The sequence below is a fragment of the Anabrus simplex genome, chromosome 2, assembly GCF_040414725.1.
Source record: "Anabrus simplex isolate iqAnaSimp1 chromosome 2, ASM4041472v1, whole genome shotgun sequence".
In the NCBI taxonomy this organism is placed as follows: Eukaryota; Metazoa; Arthropoda; class Insecta; order Orthoptera; family Tettigoniidae; genus Anabrus; species Anabrus simplex.
The window spans coordinates 968,204,191-968,221,753 of record NC_090266.1 but is presented as its reverse complement, the minus strand read 5'-3'; the positions used below and the strand labels follow the sequence as shown (position 1 = coordinate 968,221,753).

General features: G+C 39.8%; 1 protein-coding gene across 1 annotated transcript in view; it reads left to right on the top strand.

The window, feature by feature from the left end:
- LOC136863225 (uncharacterized) overlaps window positions 1–17,052 on the top strand; it is a 166,677-nt gene extending 149,625 nt beyond the window's left edge. The window contains exon 3 of the mRNA XM_067139593.2: window positions 16,185–17,052. Coding sequence (XP_066995694.2) covers window positions 16,185–16,562 — 378 coding nt within the window. The 3' untranslated portion in view covers window positions 16,563–17,052. The remainder of the gene's footprint in view (window positions 1–16,184) is intronic.
- The last annotated feature ends 511 nt before the right edge of the window (window positions 17,053–17,563 follow it).

Sequence of the window (17,563 nt, the reverse complement as noted above, 5' to 3'; positions counted from 1 at the left end):
CCACTACCTTCGGCTCCAAAATTTCTGTATCAAATAAGAAGACTTTATAAATCTAGAAAAAATCTTCATTCTTTATGAAAGCTGGCGTGTGTTCTGCTCAGTTTACCCTGTATGAGGAAGATTAATGCGAAAATGCCTTGATAGAGAGTTGATCCCATCTATTGAATTATTACCAACACAATATAGCCTGACAGTTTGTTATGAAGTTCAGAGCGTTATTCTTCTCTGCACACGGAAGTTTACAGAACAAGGGCAAATACCCTGCCATTTACGACGTAACTTGGAACAAGATATTTGTAAGTCGCGTGAGCTATACAACCTCAACATGCCTTCAACGCTGGGTTCTGTGAGTGAAAGAAATGGATATTCGCTATGATTCGCTTCCGTTATGGAGTATTGCTTTACAGGAAATGGTCCTCAAATGCCGTCAGTGAGGTCCCAGTCTGGATGTATCCTACTATGTTGGATGGATGTGTACAGTACACGTGTATAAAAATGGAGCACTGGATGTGTCGTAGTTAACGAATAAATCCCGGCTGTCCTGTATATTTATAATAGTTATTATTTTCTATTTGTGAGGGAAATACACAAATAGTCGACATATTCCACCTTTGTTACTTCTCCGTAAGTTAATAGTACCAGATTCAGATTGACGCGAGTTTTCGAACCTTGCACTCCAAAATAGAGCTCAAGTTATATTATTTTCCTCCTCGCACAACGTCCTTGATTAATCTGACGACCTTGCTCTCTTTTCTGCAACTAGCAGCGGTATGATCACAAAACATCTTACTTATAGGTAGTATGGTGTCTTCACTTCTATTATAAATGTTATTTTCAATTTCAGATCTTTATATCACTTTCGTAATATGATACATTACTATTTCTTCAAATTTGTATCGTGCAATACCGTAACATCAGTAATATAAATCAAGTAATAACCTTTAATGTACAGACCCACGTATATCATACATATCACCAAGTCTTTTACTGCTATGGACAATACGCAATGGAGTTATGTAAGACGTGTCCATTTGAGGGCGTTGCTCCAGCGTACATGCAACGTAGCGCGACTCCGATGCGGGTATACTGTATATGCACGGACATGTAGGAAAAGTGATTACTGGGACAGTCGTGTGGTGCCGAGGTGTGTGCGTTAAATGCGGCCACGTGAACTATGGCGTCGTTATTACCAAATGCGTCCAAAAAGGACCAACGTGCGGTTATTCTGTTCTTGGCTGCCGAAGGACAAACATTGGTGGGCCTCCATCGGAGACTGAAGACTGTGTATGGGGCAAGATGTCCGTTGTAGAATGGTGCACGAAGTTCCGTGGGGGTCGCGTTTCGACACAAGACGCTCGTCGATCTGAAAGGCCAACTTCAATCATTACGGACAACAACAAGCGGGCAAAGGATGAGGCTTATAGTCTTGATGTCTCCCCATGCAATTATCACACCTTCGGTCGCCTCGAAAAGGACTTGAAAGTTCGGCTCTTCCTGTCGGACGAAGATGTGCAGCAGGCGGTTACCTACTTCTTCACGCAGCAGGACACGGTGATGTACCACACGGGGATCTTCTACCTGGTGCTTCGATGGGATGAGTGCCCCAATGCTCACGGCGATTTTGTCTGATTGGCATCCTGATTCAGAAATGTACGGCCGTCGAACGGAAACTTCTTGATCACCCCATTTAGTTTCAATATATCCAGTCTTTGTTTAGTGTTTAAGACTACGACATGGATGGCTTCAGGAATATTTATATTATGAATATATAACTGATTAGGCCTGCGTACCTACTTAATTTAAGAGCAATGAACACGAGAGTCCAGACGTGAAGAGCAGTCAAATCAATTCTATGTAAACCAGCGACCTGGCCGTGCGGTTTTTTTCACATAGCTGTTAACATGCATTCGGGAAATGGTGAGTTCGTATCCTACCACCGGCTACCCGGAAGATGGTTTTTTGTTGTTTCCCCATTTTTACACTAGGCAAATGCCGGGAACTAGTATGAGCAATGTATGTTCTAAAACAATGGGTGCTGCGTCAGCATTTTCCCACTAGGTCATTGACCCCTAGTAGTGTATCTATTCGGGTTTTGACTCAATGTCATTGACCCCTAGTATAGTAGTAGTGCAATGCCGATTCACGGATTTTGCGTAAGAGAGCAAGCCTAACCTCACCTTCGCAATCTTGGAGGGGCCTAACCACACTTTTACAGGCAGATGCCCTTCCCGACGCCAACAGTCGCCATCTTGGAGGGTCCTAACTTCACTTTAAAAGATAGTTGAAATACTTAGCCTTACTACTTACTACTTAGCCAAGGTGGTAGGGGTGTGATCGGTTCAACCGGAAGAACGTGGTTTCAGTTACCTGTCCGGAAGTAGGAACATTTAGAAACGAGATTTATACTTCTGGATAAGCACATGGCTGTAAGGTTCGCTTAGCCTCAGAAATGAATACCTGGTTAATTCCCGGGGGTAAGGTTGGCCGGAAATAGAGGTAACCACTCTATCAGATTTAGTGCCGAGGTTACGGTTAGTGGTAGCCTTCACCTACTACTCCTCCAAGGGTCTTCTTGGTCTATAGGGGATGGCTTTGCTTTGCTACTGTCACTTAGAAACACTTTATGTAATCTAATGGAAACTTCAAGAATGAACTTGTATAACTTATGAGCCTGAATTATTGTAGGCTTATCTGTTCAGTACTGCGTAGTAGTGTGTTCCTCTCACGACTGCAAGCGGAATAAGTGATAGTTTTGGACAATAATGTGATATTGTTCATGCCTAAATGACTACATTGGTAAGCAATAATTTTAATTTCACTAAAACCTTCATTATCGTGGACTGAACGAACCAAATTATGTAACACCAAACATTATGTACGCATAAAATATATTATGCTTCTGTCTCACTAAATGTACCAACATTTCAACTGTGTATAGCTCTTCACAGCTCGACAACATGACTGATCACGTTCTCGAATATCGCACGAAAATCTTCGTATCTGTAGACAAGCTGATTGTGAGGTGCATAGTAAATTTCTAATGGTATGAGACTATACGTAAAATTTATCTATATTTCAAACACAGAGTTTACAAAAATGATCTTAACGAGTTCAGTTACATGTCTCAGAAATGAAATGGCGTATGGCTTTTAGTGCCGGGAGTGTCAGAGGACATGTTCGGCTCGCCAGGTGCAGGTATTTTGATTTTACGCCCGCAGCCGAACTATGCTTCGTGATGAGGATGAAATGATGATGAAGACGACATATACACCCAACCCCCGCGCCAGCGAAATTAACCAAACGCTGTTAAAACTCCAGACCCTGCCGGGAACCGAACCCGGGACCCCTGTGACCAAAGGCCAGCACGCTAAACATTTAGCCATGAAGCCGGACCCACGTCTCAGAGTAACACACAAATAAGGGAAATGTATTTTATGTCGTACTACTTACTGTGTGCCCAATTTCGTTTGTTCAAGCTCATCAAAATCACGTGGGAAGAGGAATTTTACGAGTTGCTGTGGTCAGCTTCTGCCAACATAAAATCATTCCATCAGAGACCCGTTTTCAAAGCATGTGAAAAAGTTACTGATATACTTGCTGGATGGCTACACTGCGTCATGATATCATGATCGTTGAATGGTGGACCTTGAACTGAGGAAAATAACCTTGAATTATATTGATTCATTCTTAGATGGGGTAAACAAACTGGCCCTCAGAATGCGTTTATATTAGTACTATGTAAATATGAAGGAAGAAATTGAACATTCTGTGGAATAAAATATTGTATGTAACATGGGTTCAAGTGTTTTGCCGTGTACGTTTTAAAATTCTTCCCTTATCCGACAGCTCGGCCATAACCATCTCAACTCATAAGTAAAACCTCACATTCGGCTCCTGTATCCTAAATAATTACAGTGACATTATAAGTTTAAGGAAATACTGATATTGCATTATTGTGTTAGATGACAGTTAACGATACAATCTCGATGAAAGGGTTTAACTCTCTCCAAGTCGAGTTACTGCTCCTGGTGCCGCAGTAAAACATTTTCTTTAAGAAAAAGGTGTTGATAGAATTTCCTTTAGCAGTATATCGTTCTCATTCTTCTCTCAAGACAGCAACCTCTTTCTTGGTGGCACTCTATCCCCGTTGTGAGAGAGCTCGAAATTACTCCCTGTTGTTGCAACCCAACGAACTAAATAATGCTAAACTATGCGTGGAATACTTGGAACTGAACGAAGAAGTGTAGAGTAGAGACGACTGATTCTCACAAGTAGACGTGGTAAAGACGTTCTTACTTCACTGGAAATGGTGTAATAGAAGCCCTGTCACATAATCAATGTATTAAAAAATGACACTACTACTTCCAGAAAGGCTCATGGACAGATTTATCTATTCTTGTTCTTATAATTTACTCTCACATAAATTACTTTAAGAATATTGTAATATTAAATTTGATTCTTGAAATATGTTCTTTTAATTTTAATGTATCCAATTTATATTACGGTATTATTTATTTATTTATTTATTTATTTATTTATTTATTCTCTCGTATTTATTTATCTATTTAATTATATATTTATTACGAGCTTATTTCCCGTATTTTACCTCTCATCGTTGATGCTATAAACCCTAATCTTCCACTAAGCCAACTGGAATATAATAAGAATAATACTACTTACAGTTGCTATTTCTTGGTCCCACATTTAATGAGGTATCTCGCCCTCCCGAGCAAATCCGACCAAAACTTCATTGTTTGTTGTTTAACAAATCAATCGTATAATCCCTATCTATCTTAGACCAACTTCCACATCATTCAAGTCATTGGCATTTTCCTCAAACGGTATTTTCCAGGTATTTTGTCCCTATTTTTTTTTTTTGGCTAGGGGCTTAACGTCGCACCGACACAGATAGGTCTTATGGCGACGATGGGATAGGAAAGGCCTAGGAGTTGGAAGGAAGCGGCCGTGGCCTTAATTAAGGTACAGCCCCAGCATTTGCCTGGTGTGAAAATGGGAAACCACGGAAAACCATCTTCAGGGCTGCCGATAGTGGGATTCGAAGCTACTATCTCCCGGATGCAAGCTCACAGCCGCGCGCCTCTACGCGCACGGCCAACTCGCCCGGTTTTTGTCCCTATTAAGATATGATAAGTCTGGTTCTTAGTCACTCCGACTGAGAACCATGAAGTTATTTTCCTGATGTACAGTCGAGCCTCCATTACTCGAATTTTCAGTATCACGAAGTCACTTAAATTTCCCCGCCGTTTGTCCTATTTCTCACGTGTATTCATTTCTCTATTACTCTAAATTCGGTTAAACGAATTTCCCGATTTCTTGAAGCAAAAAATACTCTGTAACTCGAATTTTGTGCAAAATTAACTGTGCAATAAGGCATTTATGGTTTGTGAGGAAGAGTTAAGAAGTAAAAGTAGGGTTACAATGATGCTGGGCGCTAATATGACGGGAACATATAAACCAAAAGTTGTAATTATCGGAAAATTGGCGAAGCCTCACTGTTTCTCGGGTGTGAATTCTATACTAGTCATGTACGAAATCAACCCCCGAAGTCGCGGATGACAAGCTTAATTTACGAATCTCGGCTGCGTGGCATTGGCGAGAAGTTTCAGCGTGAAGGGAGGAAAGGTTAACCGTAACAGCAGAAGACACTAACGGTTTATTTTCCAAAGGTGTCAACGGAAGTATGTATCTTGTTTCACTACCGTATGTACTGCTTTCTTTTTGATAGTTGCTTTACGTCGCACCGACACAGATAGGTCTTATGGCGACGATGGGACAGTAAAGGGCTAGGAGTGGGAAGGAAGCGGCCATGACCTTAATTAAGGTACAGCCCCAGCATTTGCCTGGTGTGAAAATGGGAAACCACGGAAAACCATTTTCAGGGCTGCCAACAGTGGGGTTCGAAGCAACTATCTCCCGAATACTGGATACTGGCCGCACTTAAGCGACTGTAGCTATCGAGCTCGGTCGTATGTACTGTATCCTGTCTTCTAAAATGTTACTATAATGCCGTTATGTATGTTTTAAGTACCTTTAACAATAATGTATTCAGTTTAAATCGGTAGATATATACGATTCGATTATGTACTATACATGCTCAGAAACGATATACTCTATATCTCGAAATTTCGATAACTCGAAGTAAAATTTAGCTCCCGAGGTTGTGACTTCCCCTTTCGGAGAACAATCATTGAACGAGAAATGCAACCATGCAAGCTAAGGGCGCCAATCTTTAAGTTGATGACTTAAAGATAAAAATTTTTAATCACGCTTGGACGGACTCTTATCAAACGGGTGGGGTGATAGTGCACTAATCATTAAGCAGGAGAATTAGAAATCAAAAGGCTAATTAAGGCAGATTGATTAAAGTGAACTAGGAAAATACTATTTATTATATTGAATATAAATGACGACGGTTTAACGAGAACTGAATTTAAAATAGGAAATGAATTTAACAAAAAGTTGAATGACTCTACTTCGCGAAAACTTGCAATATTTTTAACTCGCTTGCTCACCATGTAGTCTTGTTCTGCTGGTCCTTGGAAAGCTTCCATCCTTGTAGCTGGAACATCACCGGTCGTCTTTGAGATATCATCATCTGCAGCTAAGTACCATTCCTGCCTTGCTAAGTGCACCGACCACTAATTGGAAGATGGCTTCGACACTAACACTCCCTATTATGCTCTATCCCATATATTGGAGATGAGCCCTAAGTCATAGTTAGAAAAACCTCCTTGGGTTACGTGGAGAGGATACTCAATTAATAATCCTTCCAACTTTACTGAAAATGTGCCCTGAAGTTTCATTTCTATCTAGTTTAATGCTACCTATTGTCTTAGACTGGTACAAACTGGTCTAGTAGCCGAGCTGTACGTACATCCTGATGAGAGTGGCTATACACCCCTCATTCAGAAATTCCTAAGTACCACGTCGTGGTAACGAAGTAATTAATGTAGAAGTGATAAACTATCACACTAGTCCACTATGGTACAACAACCATAAGACAAGTTCTCAGACCTACAGCGAAATACAAGATCGAAGAATCAAGAAGATTAATAATAACGAATGCAGAAGACGAATGATGCCAAGAGCTCCAACACGCCCTTTTATAACCTTCTCTGGCTCTAATTACAGGTCGCTACACGTGGTCCAATCAGTTGACACGTCTCTCCCCACTCCAGATATTAGAGTAGATGGGTCCCAACCAAGATATCAACTGTTCTTCTATTAGCCCTTTCACTCAGTATCCATGGCAACATGACGCTCCTTTGAAAATATAGGCGGTGATCAGTTTGAATTATTCTGGTCGAAATACGGTAGCTGTCGTTACAACGCTTGAACACGTGCTCGCTTTTCCCAGAATTTGGTGTCTAAATTTGTCCTTCCTTCTTCCTCGGTGATGTGGCAAGATAGAGGAAATCTACTGCAAGTTAAATTTAAACGAATGTCGCAAGAATCTAAGTGAATATTAGGATATTCAGCCCTCGTTTACAAGTCGTAGTTACAAAGTAATGAAATGATAGTGAGCAAATGATTAAACATGAATTATAATAAAATTACATACCAAGATAAATATCATGACGTTAAATTCCTGAATTAATTACACATAATAAAATTAACATAATTACACTGTGACGTCTGGAACGTTACAAGGTGTTACGAGATATCGAGGTTCCCCTGTACATTACATGTCCTTGTCAGCCATATCCACGATGTGTTTCCGTTGCCACGGTCGTTTTCCAGTTTTCCGGCTAAATTTCATTATTCCTTAGTTCCGCAATATAATCGTTTTTCCAGGAAGAAGTTGTTAACCCTTTGAACAATCCCTTACCAAGCGGACTAGGGTATCCCTCATTGAGTGTGTCATCATCTTTGACCTGTCAGACTTGAGGGGCAGGGTCTGTCGGTAGCTATGCTACCGCCGGTAGAGCTCAAAGGGTCATTTGACTACGACAGGCCCACTGCTATAGAAAAATTATGTGCACGATAGGGTGACTACTTACATTTCAAGAAGTAAGGACTGTAACTCATAGCCCCAAACCCGATGGTGTAACAATCCTTGAAGATTCGCTGATGATGATGATGATGATGATGCTTGTTGTTTAAACGGGCCTCACATCTAAGGTCATCGGCCCCTTTAAAGATTATTGGACCCCTTAATGATCATAGCCCAATTTTCTATATTGCCGATTTTTCTACCACCATCTTCTCAATCTGGTCTCTTGTAAGTTTTCTTCTACTTCCTATAACTAACTATTCTTGGGATATCCATCATTCTCCTACTCTAATGAGGACTTTCCAGTCTGCAAATCATAAATAAGTATTGTTAATCATTGCCTATTCGCCGTGGCAATGATTTATGTTGGTCGTTCTCCTTAAATATCATTACAAATAGATTCCTGGTTTTTAATCCCAACATAAGTGTAATAATCAGCATTTGAGAAATTATTAGTATTTCATATTAAGAAAATAGTTTAAAAGGAATTTTTCTAGTTTGTATAGAGAGCTACTTCTTTAAGGAAGTGCAAGCCCAGTTGACAAGGATTCAGGTTCCCCAAAATGATTATCTGCGGGATGATATAATTAATCCACATGTATTCCTTAATTTTACTCTTATAGTTAATACAAGAGACTGCAGGTCTACTGTCTTCTACGTGAACATGGTGTGTTATCATTACGGGTGATTGTCCGTAAAGAGACATTCATTTTAAATTTAATTAGTTGTAAAAGTAATATTTCAGAACATATCACTCACGAAACCATACATTTGAACTCAAATAATTTATCATCGACGTCTTCGTATTTAAAAAACAATCAACTATACCGGTATATGAAGACCTCATTCATCACATTGAAGAACAGCCCACCTGCTGCTATAACAATGAATGAACTTAAATTCTTATGCTTTCAAGTTTGTTAAGAATGAACCAGAAGACATTAAAATAATGACTGAGTCATCCCATTGTGTACTCACGTATCATACCATGGCTTAAAAGCGTTGACAGTTAATACCACTGGACAATGATTAGTTGCAAATAAGCTCTTCTTTGATAGGGTCAATTCTTATGGAGGTAGGATTATGAGATGAAAATCTTTAAAATAATGTAACATGACAAAATATTTCCTGCCATTCCAGCATTCCCATTCTTATAAGGAAAGATGAAACAAGACCTTAGAAATCTCTCTTTCGTAGTCGGATGAAAAGATTTAAATATCCAGGTAAATCACCTCCTGTTCTGAAAAACTTTTATTTTCCTTTCGTGATTTCTATATGTGTGCAGAAGATTCACACCAGGACCAACTCAGTATAAAGGGTTCAATAACCCTCTTTGACACATCGATCCCACTTTCAAATCATTTATACAATCCGAACAGTTATGAAGGAAATGACGTCAAACTCTGACTTCCCACCCTTCATAATAAAAATATATAACTGAGAGGATCAGCGACTCTGATTTCACACTTTATAACATTTCAGCTACACGGTAGGATCATCAGCCACCTATAAAGTAAATAAGAAATTACTTGACGACGTTATCTATTAATGAAAATCTGTCATTTGTAAGAAACACTCATATGGTCATGCTACTTCTATTGAAATAAGCTCTTCTTTGATAGGATTCGGTGTCAGTTACAGAGCATAGTTCTGAAGTTATTAAAAAATGAAACTATTTAAAGTTACGTACGAAGATCTAAGTGGTGCATGGCTGGCAGCTCAGCAGCTCAGCCAAACAAAACGTATTACACTTTACTTTTTTTTAATAATCATGAGGTAACGAATGATCCCTTTGTTTACATAACTTGAAAACATACTCGTGTGTCATTATTTCTACCTGCTGTAATTAAATTTATGTTAATTATTTCTAGATTTTTACATTTTATTTGAGGGGGCCCGAATTTTTATTAGAGGGGCCCCGAATTTTTTTATTAGAGGGGCCGAATTTTTATTAGAGGGGGGCCCGAAATTTTATTTTGGCAGGCGAGTCCGTATCACATTAGTTTTGCCACTGGGTTATTTCTGTGTGTATACACTACTCAACAGTTCATTAATCTCCACGAACCACTCTTCATATAACTGTATTCCAAATGGTAACGGTTATTGTCTGCAGCCAATCATGAAATAGTTCATCATCCTCATTTATCTGTTCTTAGTTACATTTTAAATTCCGATACAGGTGTTGTTACACCATTAACTTAACCATTTACTGCCGTATTTCTTTACCACAATATTGCCTTCAAATGGGCCTAGGATTTTTTGGTGTAATGGATGAACAGTCGCTCTTAAGTAAACAGTGAATTCTTGGGCTTGGCCGACACTTGCATTCTACGCATATTCGTGCGCTGTATGTCCAACGTGTTGCTTGCAAAATCGATTCTACATCTTTAGTCACTTACTGTCGATTCGTCTACTATGTAGGAAATGTCACATTTGATATCTTTCTTCGTTGAATTTTTTCGAAGGAACACAGAGTTTCCGATGATTTAATACTGTACCTACCCGCGTATGTAACATACGACTAGATAATACTTCATAGCTGGGTGTGAAATGGAATCATCCGTGAGATAATTAGGAACTCCGGTTACGGTGGCTATAATGGCTTTCTGGAAGATGTCCCAAATTCTCTCCACGAACGAATAAGTATATTGCTTTATTTCAAGTCCCTGTGTGTATTTATCGATAATGGACGTAGTATTCAGGATTTCTAGGAGACAAGTAGAAATATTTCTTTCTGCTGTTTATTGGTAGGGTCCTGAATTCATACCATGTCAAGAATAAAAAATTAGAGTTGAAGATTTGATGTTTGTAGCTCAGGTAGTATTTAATGACGAACGACATAGGGCTTTGCTAGCAAACGTTACACTATCTCTCCAGTGTGAAAACGTTCGGGTCTTGTACATAGAACTTTTCCATTGAACTTACGCAGACATAATGTCTGAAGCTGCAGTGCACTGATGTACTCGAAATTGAGGAGTGTCTATTCAAAAGAAAGTTGTGGGAAACGAGCAAGAGACCGGACGAGTTGGCCGTGCGCGTAGAGGCGCGCGGCTGTGAGCTTGCATCCGGGAGATAGTAGGTTCGAATCCCACTATCGGCAGCCCTGAAGATGGTTTTCCGTGGTTTCCCATTTTCACACCAGGCAAATGCTGGGGCTGTACCTTAACTAAGGCCACGGCCGCTTCCTTCCAACTCCTAGGCCTTTCCTATCCCGTCGTCGCCATAAGACCTATCTGTGTCGGTGCGACGTAAAGCCCCTAGCAAAAAAAAAAAACGAGCAAGAGACGTAAAATAAAAGGCTCGTGCAAGGCACCCATGGTTGGGAAATTACATATTCCTGGTCCCGATTGGTCATGGCAGTCGATAATATACAACTACTGTGATGCATGTGGACGACATACTGATTTATTTTTTGGATGTGGAAATACCACAAGTGAACAGACACTTCTGAATTGCTTCTTACACATTACGCATTCAGAATACGTCCTGAAGCCGCAGGGAAGAGATGTGTACAGCTGCAATGAAGTAATGTACTTAGTACTTACACATACGCATGCAGAATAATTCCTGAAGTGACAGAGAAGTGAGGTGCACAGCTGCAGTGCAGTGATGTACTTGGACACTTTACGCAAACATATTTTATTACCTGAAGCGCGGTATGTTGGGTGGTATATACCGAGGGGCAAAAGACGTTACTATCCACTTTTTTCGTTTGCTTTACGTCGCACCGACACATATTGTTTCTATGGCGACGATTGGATAGGAAATGCCTAGGAGTAGGAAGGAAGCGGCCGTGGCCTAAATTAAGGTACAGCTCCAGCATTTGCCTGGTGTGAAAATAGGAAACCGCGGAAAACCATCTTCAGAACTGGAATTGAAATCCACTATCTCCCAGATGCATGCTCACAGCTGCGCTCCCCTAACCGCATGGCCATCTCGCTCGGTAATTTGTACTTCACAAAGAACGTATTCTACTTCGATTTCCTCCGTCGGAAAATAACATTTGCTAAATTAAAGAAAAGGGTCATATTTTACGAACTGCGGGTATTCATCCCTACGTTCCGTAAGGTTATTTGTACAGTACTTATCCCCAAAACACGCTGAATGTCACAATGCCGTTTGTCCTTAGACGATTTCAGAACAACAACATTAACCGCAACAACATCATAGAAAACATGTAAAGAATCGCCTGTTACGGGTTGATAATTAACTATTTAGCGTTACTATCACAGTAAAATGAAGATCAGATAGTATTTGCATTTATTCAAAACATAGTTATCAGGAATATTGATGACTATACGCTCTATTCACATTCAAGGCAAACGACAATAAATAATTTATACCTCGTATTTAATACTTATTGAAAGCAGTGGCCTTGCCAGTCGAATGAATATACTGTAGACACACGAAGCTTTCTTTTGATATTTTACTGATATATAAAACAAACTGCATGGGAATTAGTGCTCACATTTCCTTTACCTTCTGCTGGTGCAACTGGTCTATTTGTTACTGACATTCAGCTCAATTCCTGGGTAGTACAATCGGTGGAGAGAACCACCTCTAAACATTCTTTACCGGATGACCATAAAATAAACCAATGAGGACACTCAAATATGTTAAAATATAAGCGTACCATAATTGCAAATAACAGTAAATCGTCGTTGCCGGGACAAAACCTCTTATGTGATAATATTTTTGGAGATATACTGACCCGCAGCACATACGTTATGAAGAGCGAGAATACCTTGACCATATTCACACAATATTTCTGCGACGTAAAACATATAGCAAAAAAGGACAATATTGCACCTTAGATGACAGAAACTTACCGGCAAAGTTCTAAGCCAAAATATTTCACGTAGGAGGTTTTGTCCCGGCAAAGACGAAATATTAATGTTAAATTTGGGATATCACCTTTAATCATACTGTAAATTTGCGGGGGCTGGTAAAATGATTATAACAACTCGTAGCATTAAATTCTATGACTGACATTTATTTACCGCTAATTCTTAGACGATACATGAGGGGAAGACAGTTTCAGGCGGTGTGACGTGTCGGAACGAAGACCAAGTCTGTCACTTCGTGTGACGTAAGGCGAGATTTGAGTAATGTGATTTTTGGTAGACAAACGGCGTTGTGATTACGGAACTAGAGAGGCCAGTCAGCTGAAAAGCTCTCGATGACAAAAACGTGCGTTCTCCTGATATTACTCTCTTTAAAGAGTATGCGAACATTCTGCAAAACCTTCGTCACAATACAAGTCCAGGTTTCAAGATGTAGAGAAAATTTCTACTACTTCTCAAATGTTTGTAACCCCATGCACAGCGGTGTCAGCAGTGTTAACCCAGGTACAAAATAGAACTGCTAAATCTACTACGTGAAGATTTGTCGTAGGATAAATACAAACACAAGCAATATTTGGCTATTTTTTTGCAAGAATGTCTTCTAAGACAGAAACCCGAGCTTGTACGCACTTGCTGCACGGATATTATTTATGTTCGGTTAGACATATATGTGCCAACAATTCTTTTCTCTTATGAAACTTGCTAAGCCCAACTCACGAATTACCGTGTTAGATCACAACATAACATGCAGTCTTCGATTTCACGTTGCCCAGAAGTTACTTCGTGAAAATGATTAATTAGTTGAAAACGGAACGGAAAATGCAGAAAAGTCAACATATTATTCTTTATGACTCTCTTCTAAATTGCAGAGAACATTGTATTATGTTCTTGCCTTTTTATGTTAGAGCATGGCTGGCCTTCACAAAAACTATAATTATTTTAATATAGTTTTTCGTATTATACAGCCGAAATTGTATTGTGTATAATCTGTGACTAATTATGTAAAGTCGATCATTAACATTACGATGTCCAAGGCGTCAGTTGGTATTAATAACAATGAATAATTAACACCAGATTTTTGTTTCCTGTTTCTCGGGAATCGGTACATCCCACACGCCTCAAACCATTCCTTCTTCCTCTTTAGCTGCGATAAAGCTGTTCAGAGTGCGCCGCAGTTCACGTAGCTGAACTCCTCTTTACTGCAATCATGAATACCGGAGGGAATTGATGGCACACCGGCGCTTTCTGTAGTCCACTGTACTGCACAGACACACAAGTGCACCAGTTTTCACTCTGCCTTCTCTCGCTAAGTAACACTGGTTGTTCACCTACCACTCACAAACTAACACAATCACGCTAGCTACACAGTATACATTACACACTGTTCCACAGTCGTCACTTTTACTCTAAGGTGTGGTGGTGGTGATTATTGTTTTAAGAGGAAGTACAACTAGGCAACCATCCTCTATTTACTCTAAGGCAGTTCCATAATTATACATGTTGTACATTACCACAGCCACAGATAGCTGACAACACAGTTAGACAAATCTGCACATCGTACACCATCCGTACACTTACACAATTCTTCGTTCACAGTCTCTTGCCGAATCCTCGTCGAACTCTCCCATGCTGCGCCAGAGACACGAACTTAACTCCACAGAAGTTGAACACGAGAGGCTCAACCCATCGACGACAGTCAGAACAGACCGAAATGCTCAGTTCCACGGGCAGAACCCTCACTTCCCAATTGTCTGTCAAAGCTGACCGAGAACGCACTTGAGCTCGTCTGGCCCACCTTAAATAGGGAGGTCAGCACCTTGAGATATTTTACGAAAGAAGAAGGCTTCATTTGGAATGAGCTGGGTTCAATTTCCAGATCTTTCTCGCACTCTCGGAAGGACTTCAATGAGATGTCGTAGTGATGGCAGAGAGGGGCTGGCCGTACGTGCCTGGCTCGTATCTGATTGGTTGGCGGCGCGTCAATCACGTTTGAGTAGTAACGCCGGTGGTTCCTATAGCGCAGCCGATCCATCATTCTCCTCCGCAATGCCTTACAACAAAATTCCGGACACCGTCAGAATATGTGGAAAATATCACCATTCTTCTCCAAAACAAGCAATATAGTGCTGGATTATACTCTCACTCACTCGTGTTTGCTCGGCAATAGCGTTTTTCTCTATTTTATATTCTGTGTTTTTTCACCGTTCCTGCTGTGTGTGAAGATCAGAAGAGTTCACCAACTTCAGGGCTTCCTACGGTGGCGGTAGGATTCGAACCCACCATTTCCCGAATGCAAGCTCACAGCTATGAGAGAGGAACATGTTGCACAAGTGCTTCGTATGGTACAATGTGAAAGTGAGAGTGAAATGAAAGAAGTCACTGACTTGTACGGTTCATAAGAAGAAGATTATGTGATATATGTAGATGAAGAAGCAGAGGAAAATGGAAAAACACTAATACTGATGGAAATTGAGATCAAAATGGTGATGGTAGTGATATGCAGAGTGCTGCGAACTTTTCAAGTCAGGAATGCCCTTGTCTAATAATCGAAAATACATATTACGTTTAAAAGTACCTGTGGTGCCCACAGGTGCATCTCACAGAATTCAGAATGAAAGGAAAACATGTTGAAATCTCAAATAATTATATTGTGAACATTAAAAATATGAAAAGAGTTTTTAGAAAAGGAATTTTCAGTTCGACTTAAAATTGGACTTGTGTCCGAATTCATTGAATAAAATTAATGACAATGAAAATCCACAGCCTGTTTCCAGTCATTCGACCGGGTCAGGAATGGAATGAATGAAGCCTCCATCTAGCAGCATATGAATTGTTCCAGCTTCCGAAGCCTGTCGCACTCCTCTGGGGCAATGATTAATGACTGACAGATGAAGTGAAATTATAGTGGAGAGTGTTTCTGGAATGAAAGATGACAGGGAAAACCGGAGTACCCGGAGAAAAACCTGTCCCCAACTCCACTTTGTCCAGTACAAATCTCACTTGGAGTGACCGGGATTTGAACCACGGAACCCAGCGGTGAGAGGCCGGTTCGGCGCCACCTAAGCCAAGGAGGGTCTTGAATAAAATTAATATGTGTTGTATTTTCAAAATACTCTGTGTTTAGCTCGTTCTGAAAGTATTTGCTTACACAGCGCTTCCTTTCTTGGCTAACGCTTTCTTGGGGGTTAGAGTTACATCACTTGTTTATTGGTGTTGATTTTAGGGCTTGTTAATCTGAAGTATAAATTATGTTTATGGAAGTCGTTAATTTTCATTAATATATGCCCTTCCAGGATTTACTAAAAACCGTCTTCATTTTGTTTCAGGTGTGGTCATGGGCTAACGGTACTTCCACTGCAGTAGGTGAGAGACGAGCTGCTTGCTCTTCTGACGCTGCTCGTGTTCTGCCTGGGTACGTTCGAGACGCGGTCTCTGGAAGATGGTTTGTAGTTGTGCAAGCAGCTGGTCACGTCGTACAGCCCATATCAGTGGATGTATGTCGTTCTCCTAACAAACCCTGCTCAGGGGTAAATAAGTGCACCCGCTCAGGAAGCTTTCGACATGCCTACAAAGCATCCAGGTGTGAACAGCGCTTCACTTACCACCACTTAGTAACGTGGGATCCTGATACACCGGAAGCTTGTCCTCGACTAACAGTGGCAAGTTTTCCTACGGCTTGTGTGTGTCAGTTAGAAACACTGTAGTCGTGTGTGTTCTTCCCTAAATCTTCTAGTCTGGGAGTTAATACATACTCCTTTGTAAAATATTTTACCTTTAGCACTGATCGTTTCCTCTAGTACACTATTTTATATTTTTATCTGCTCCACGATATTCCTTAAAATCACGCCTGTTATATCTTTAGAGTATTGTTCTGCCAGTGTTAAGTAATTGTTTTCATGAAAAAAATTACCAAATACGATATGTGTATCGATTATTTATTTATATTTTTGTGTAAATCTTTTTGTTATTTTATATATTGTAATGTATGATGTTTTCAAATGTAAGGGTATTACAAAAACTGACACTCTGACACGAATCTTTATATAAGAGGACATTTTTATTAATGAGACGAAGATATTTGACAGAATTAAATGATTTGTGTATTTTAGTTATAAGTAGGCCTATCTGGCGTATTAAGTATAATTTACATTGTCTGTACCATCATATAATCAAATCGTTTGACATATAAAAGAAACTTTCAACTATGATAAAATGTTAGAAATAATGTTCTTTCTTTAACACTAATTCCTAAAATATTTTTCTGTAATAAAATATGGATTACATTATCAGAAAACGAATATTACCAATGTATGCATAATTTTAATCCTTATAAAATCCTTCCTTGTACTTTACCACTGACTCACCCTTCATATAAGTGCTTGCTTTTTGTTATAAGGGGCCTAACATCGAAGGTCATCGGACCTCTTCATATAAGTAACCTGAAAAATAAAATATACGTTAGGCCTCCAGAACTGAATCAGGTACGTTACCTAATCTATTTTGATGCAAAGCACAGGAAATCATTGGATACTTGGATTCAAGTCCAACACTATCGTCACACACACTTTTGTGCCTTTCGGCATTCGAAGTACTTAAACAATACTTGGGTAATGTTTTCTCTTCCATATCTTGTTATTCATTCGATGGTGATGAGACTCGTTGCAAGAAGTGGTTATTTTTCGGGTGGGCTACGTCTAACATGAGA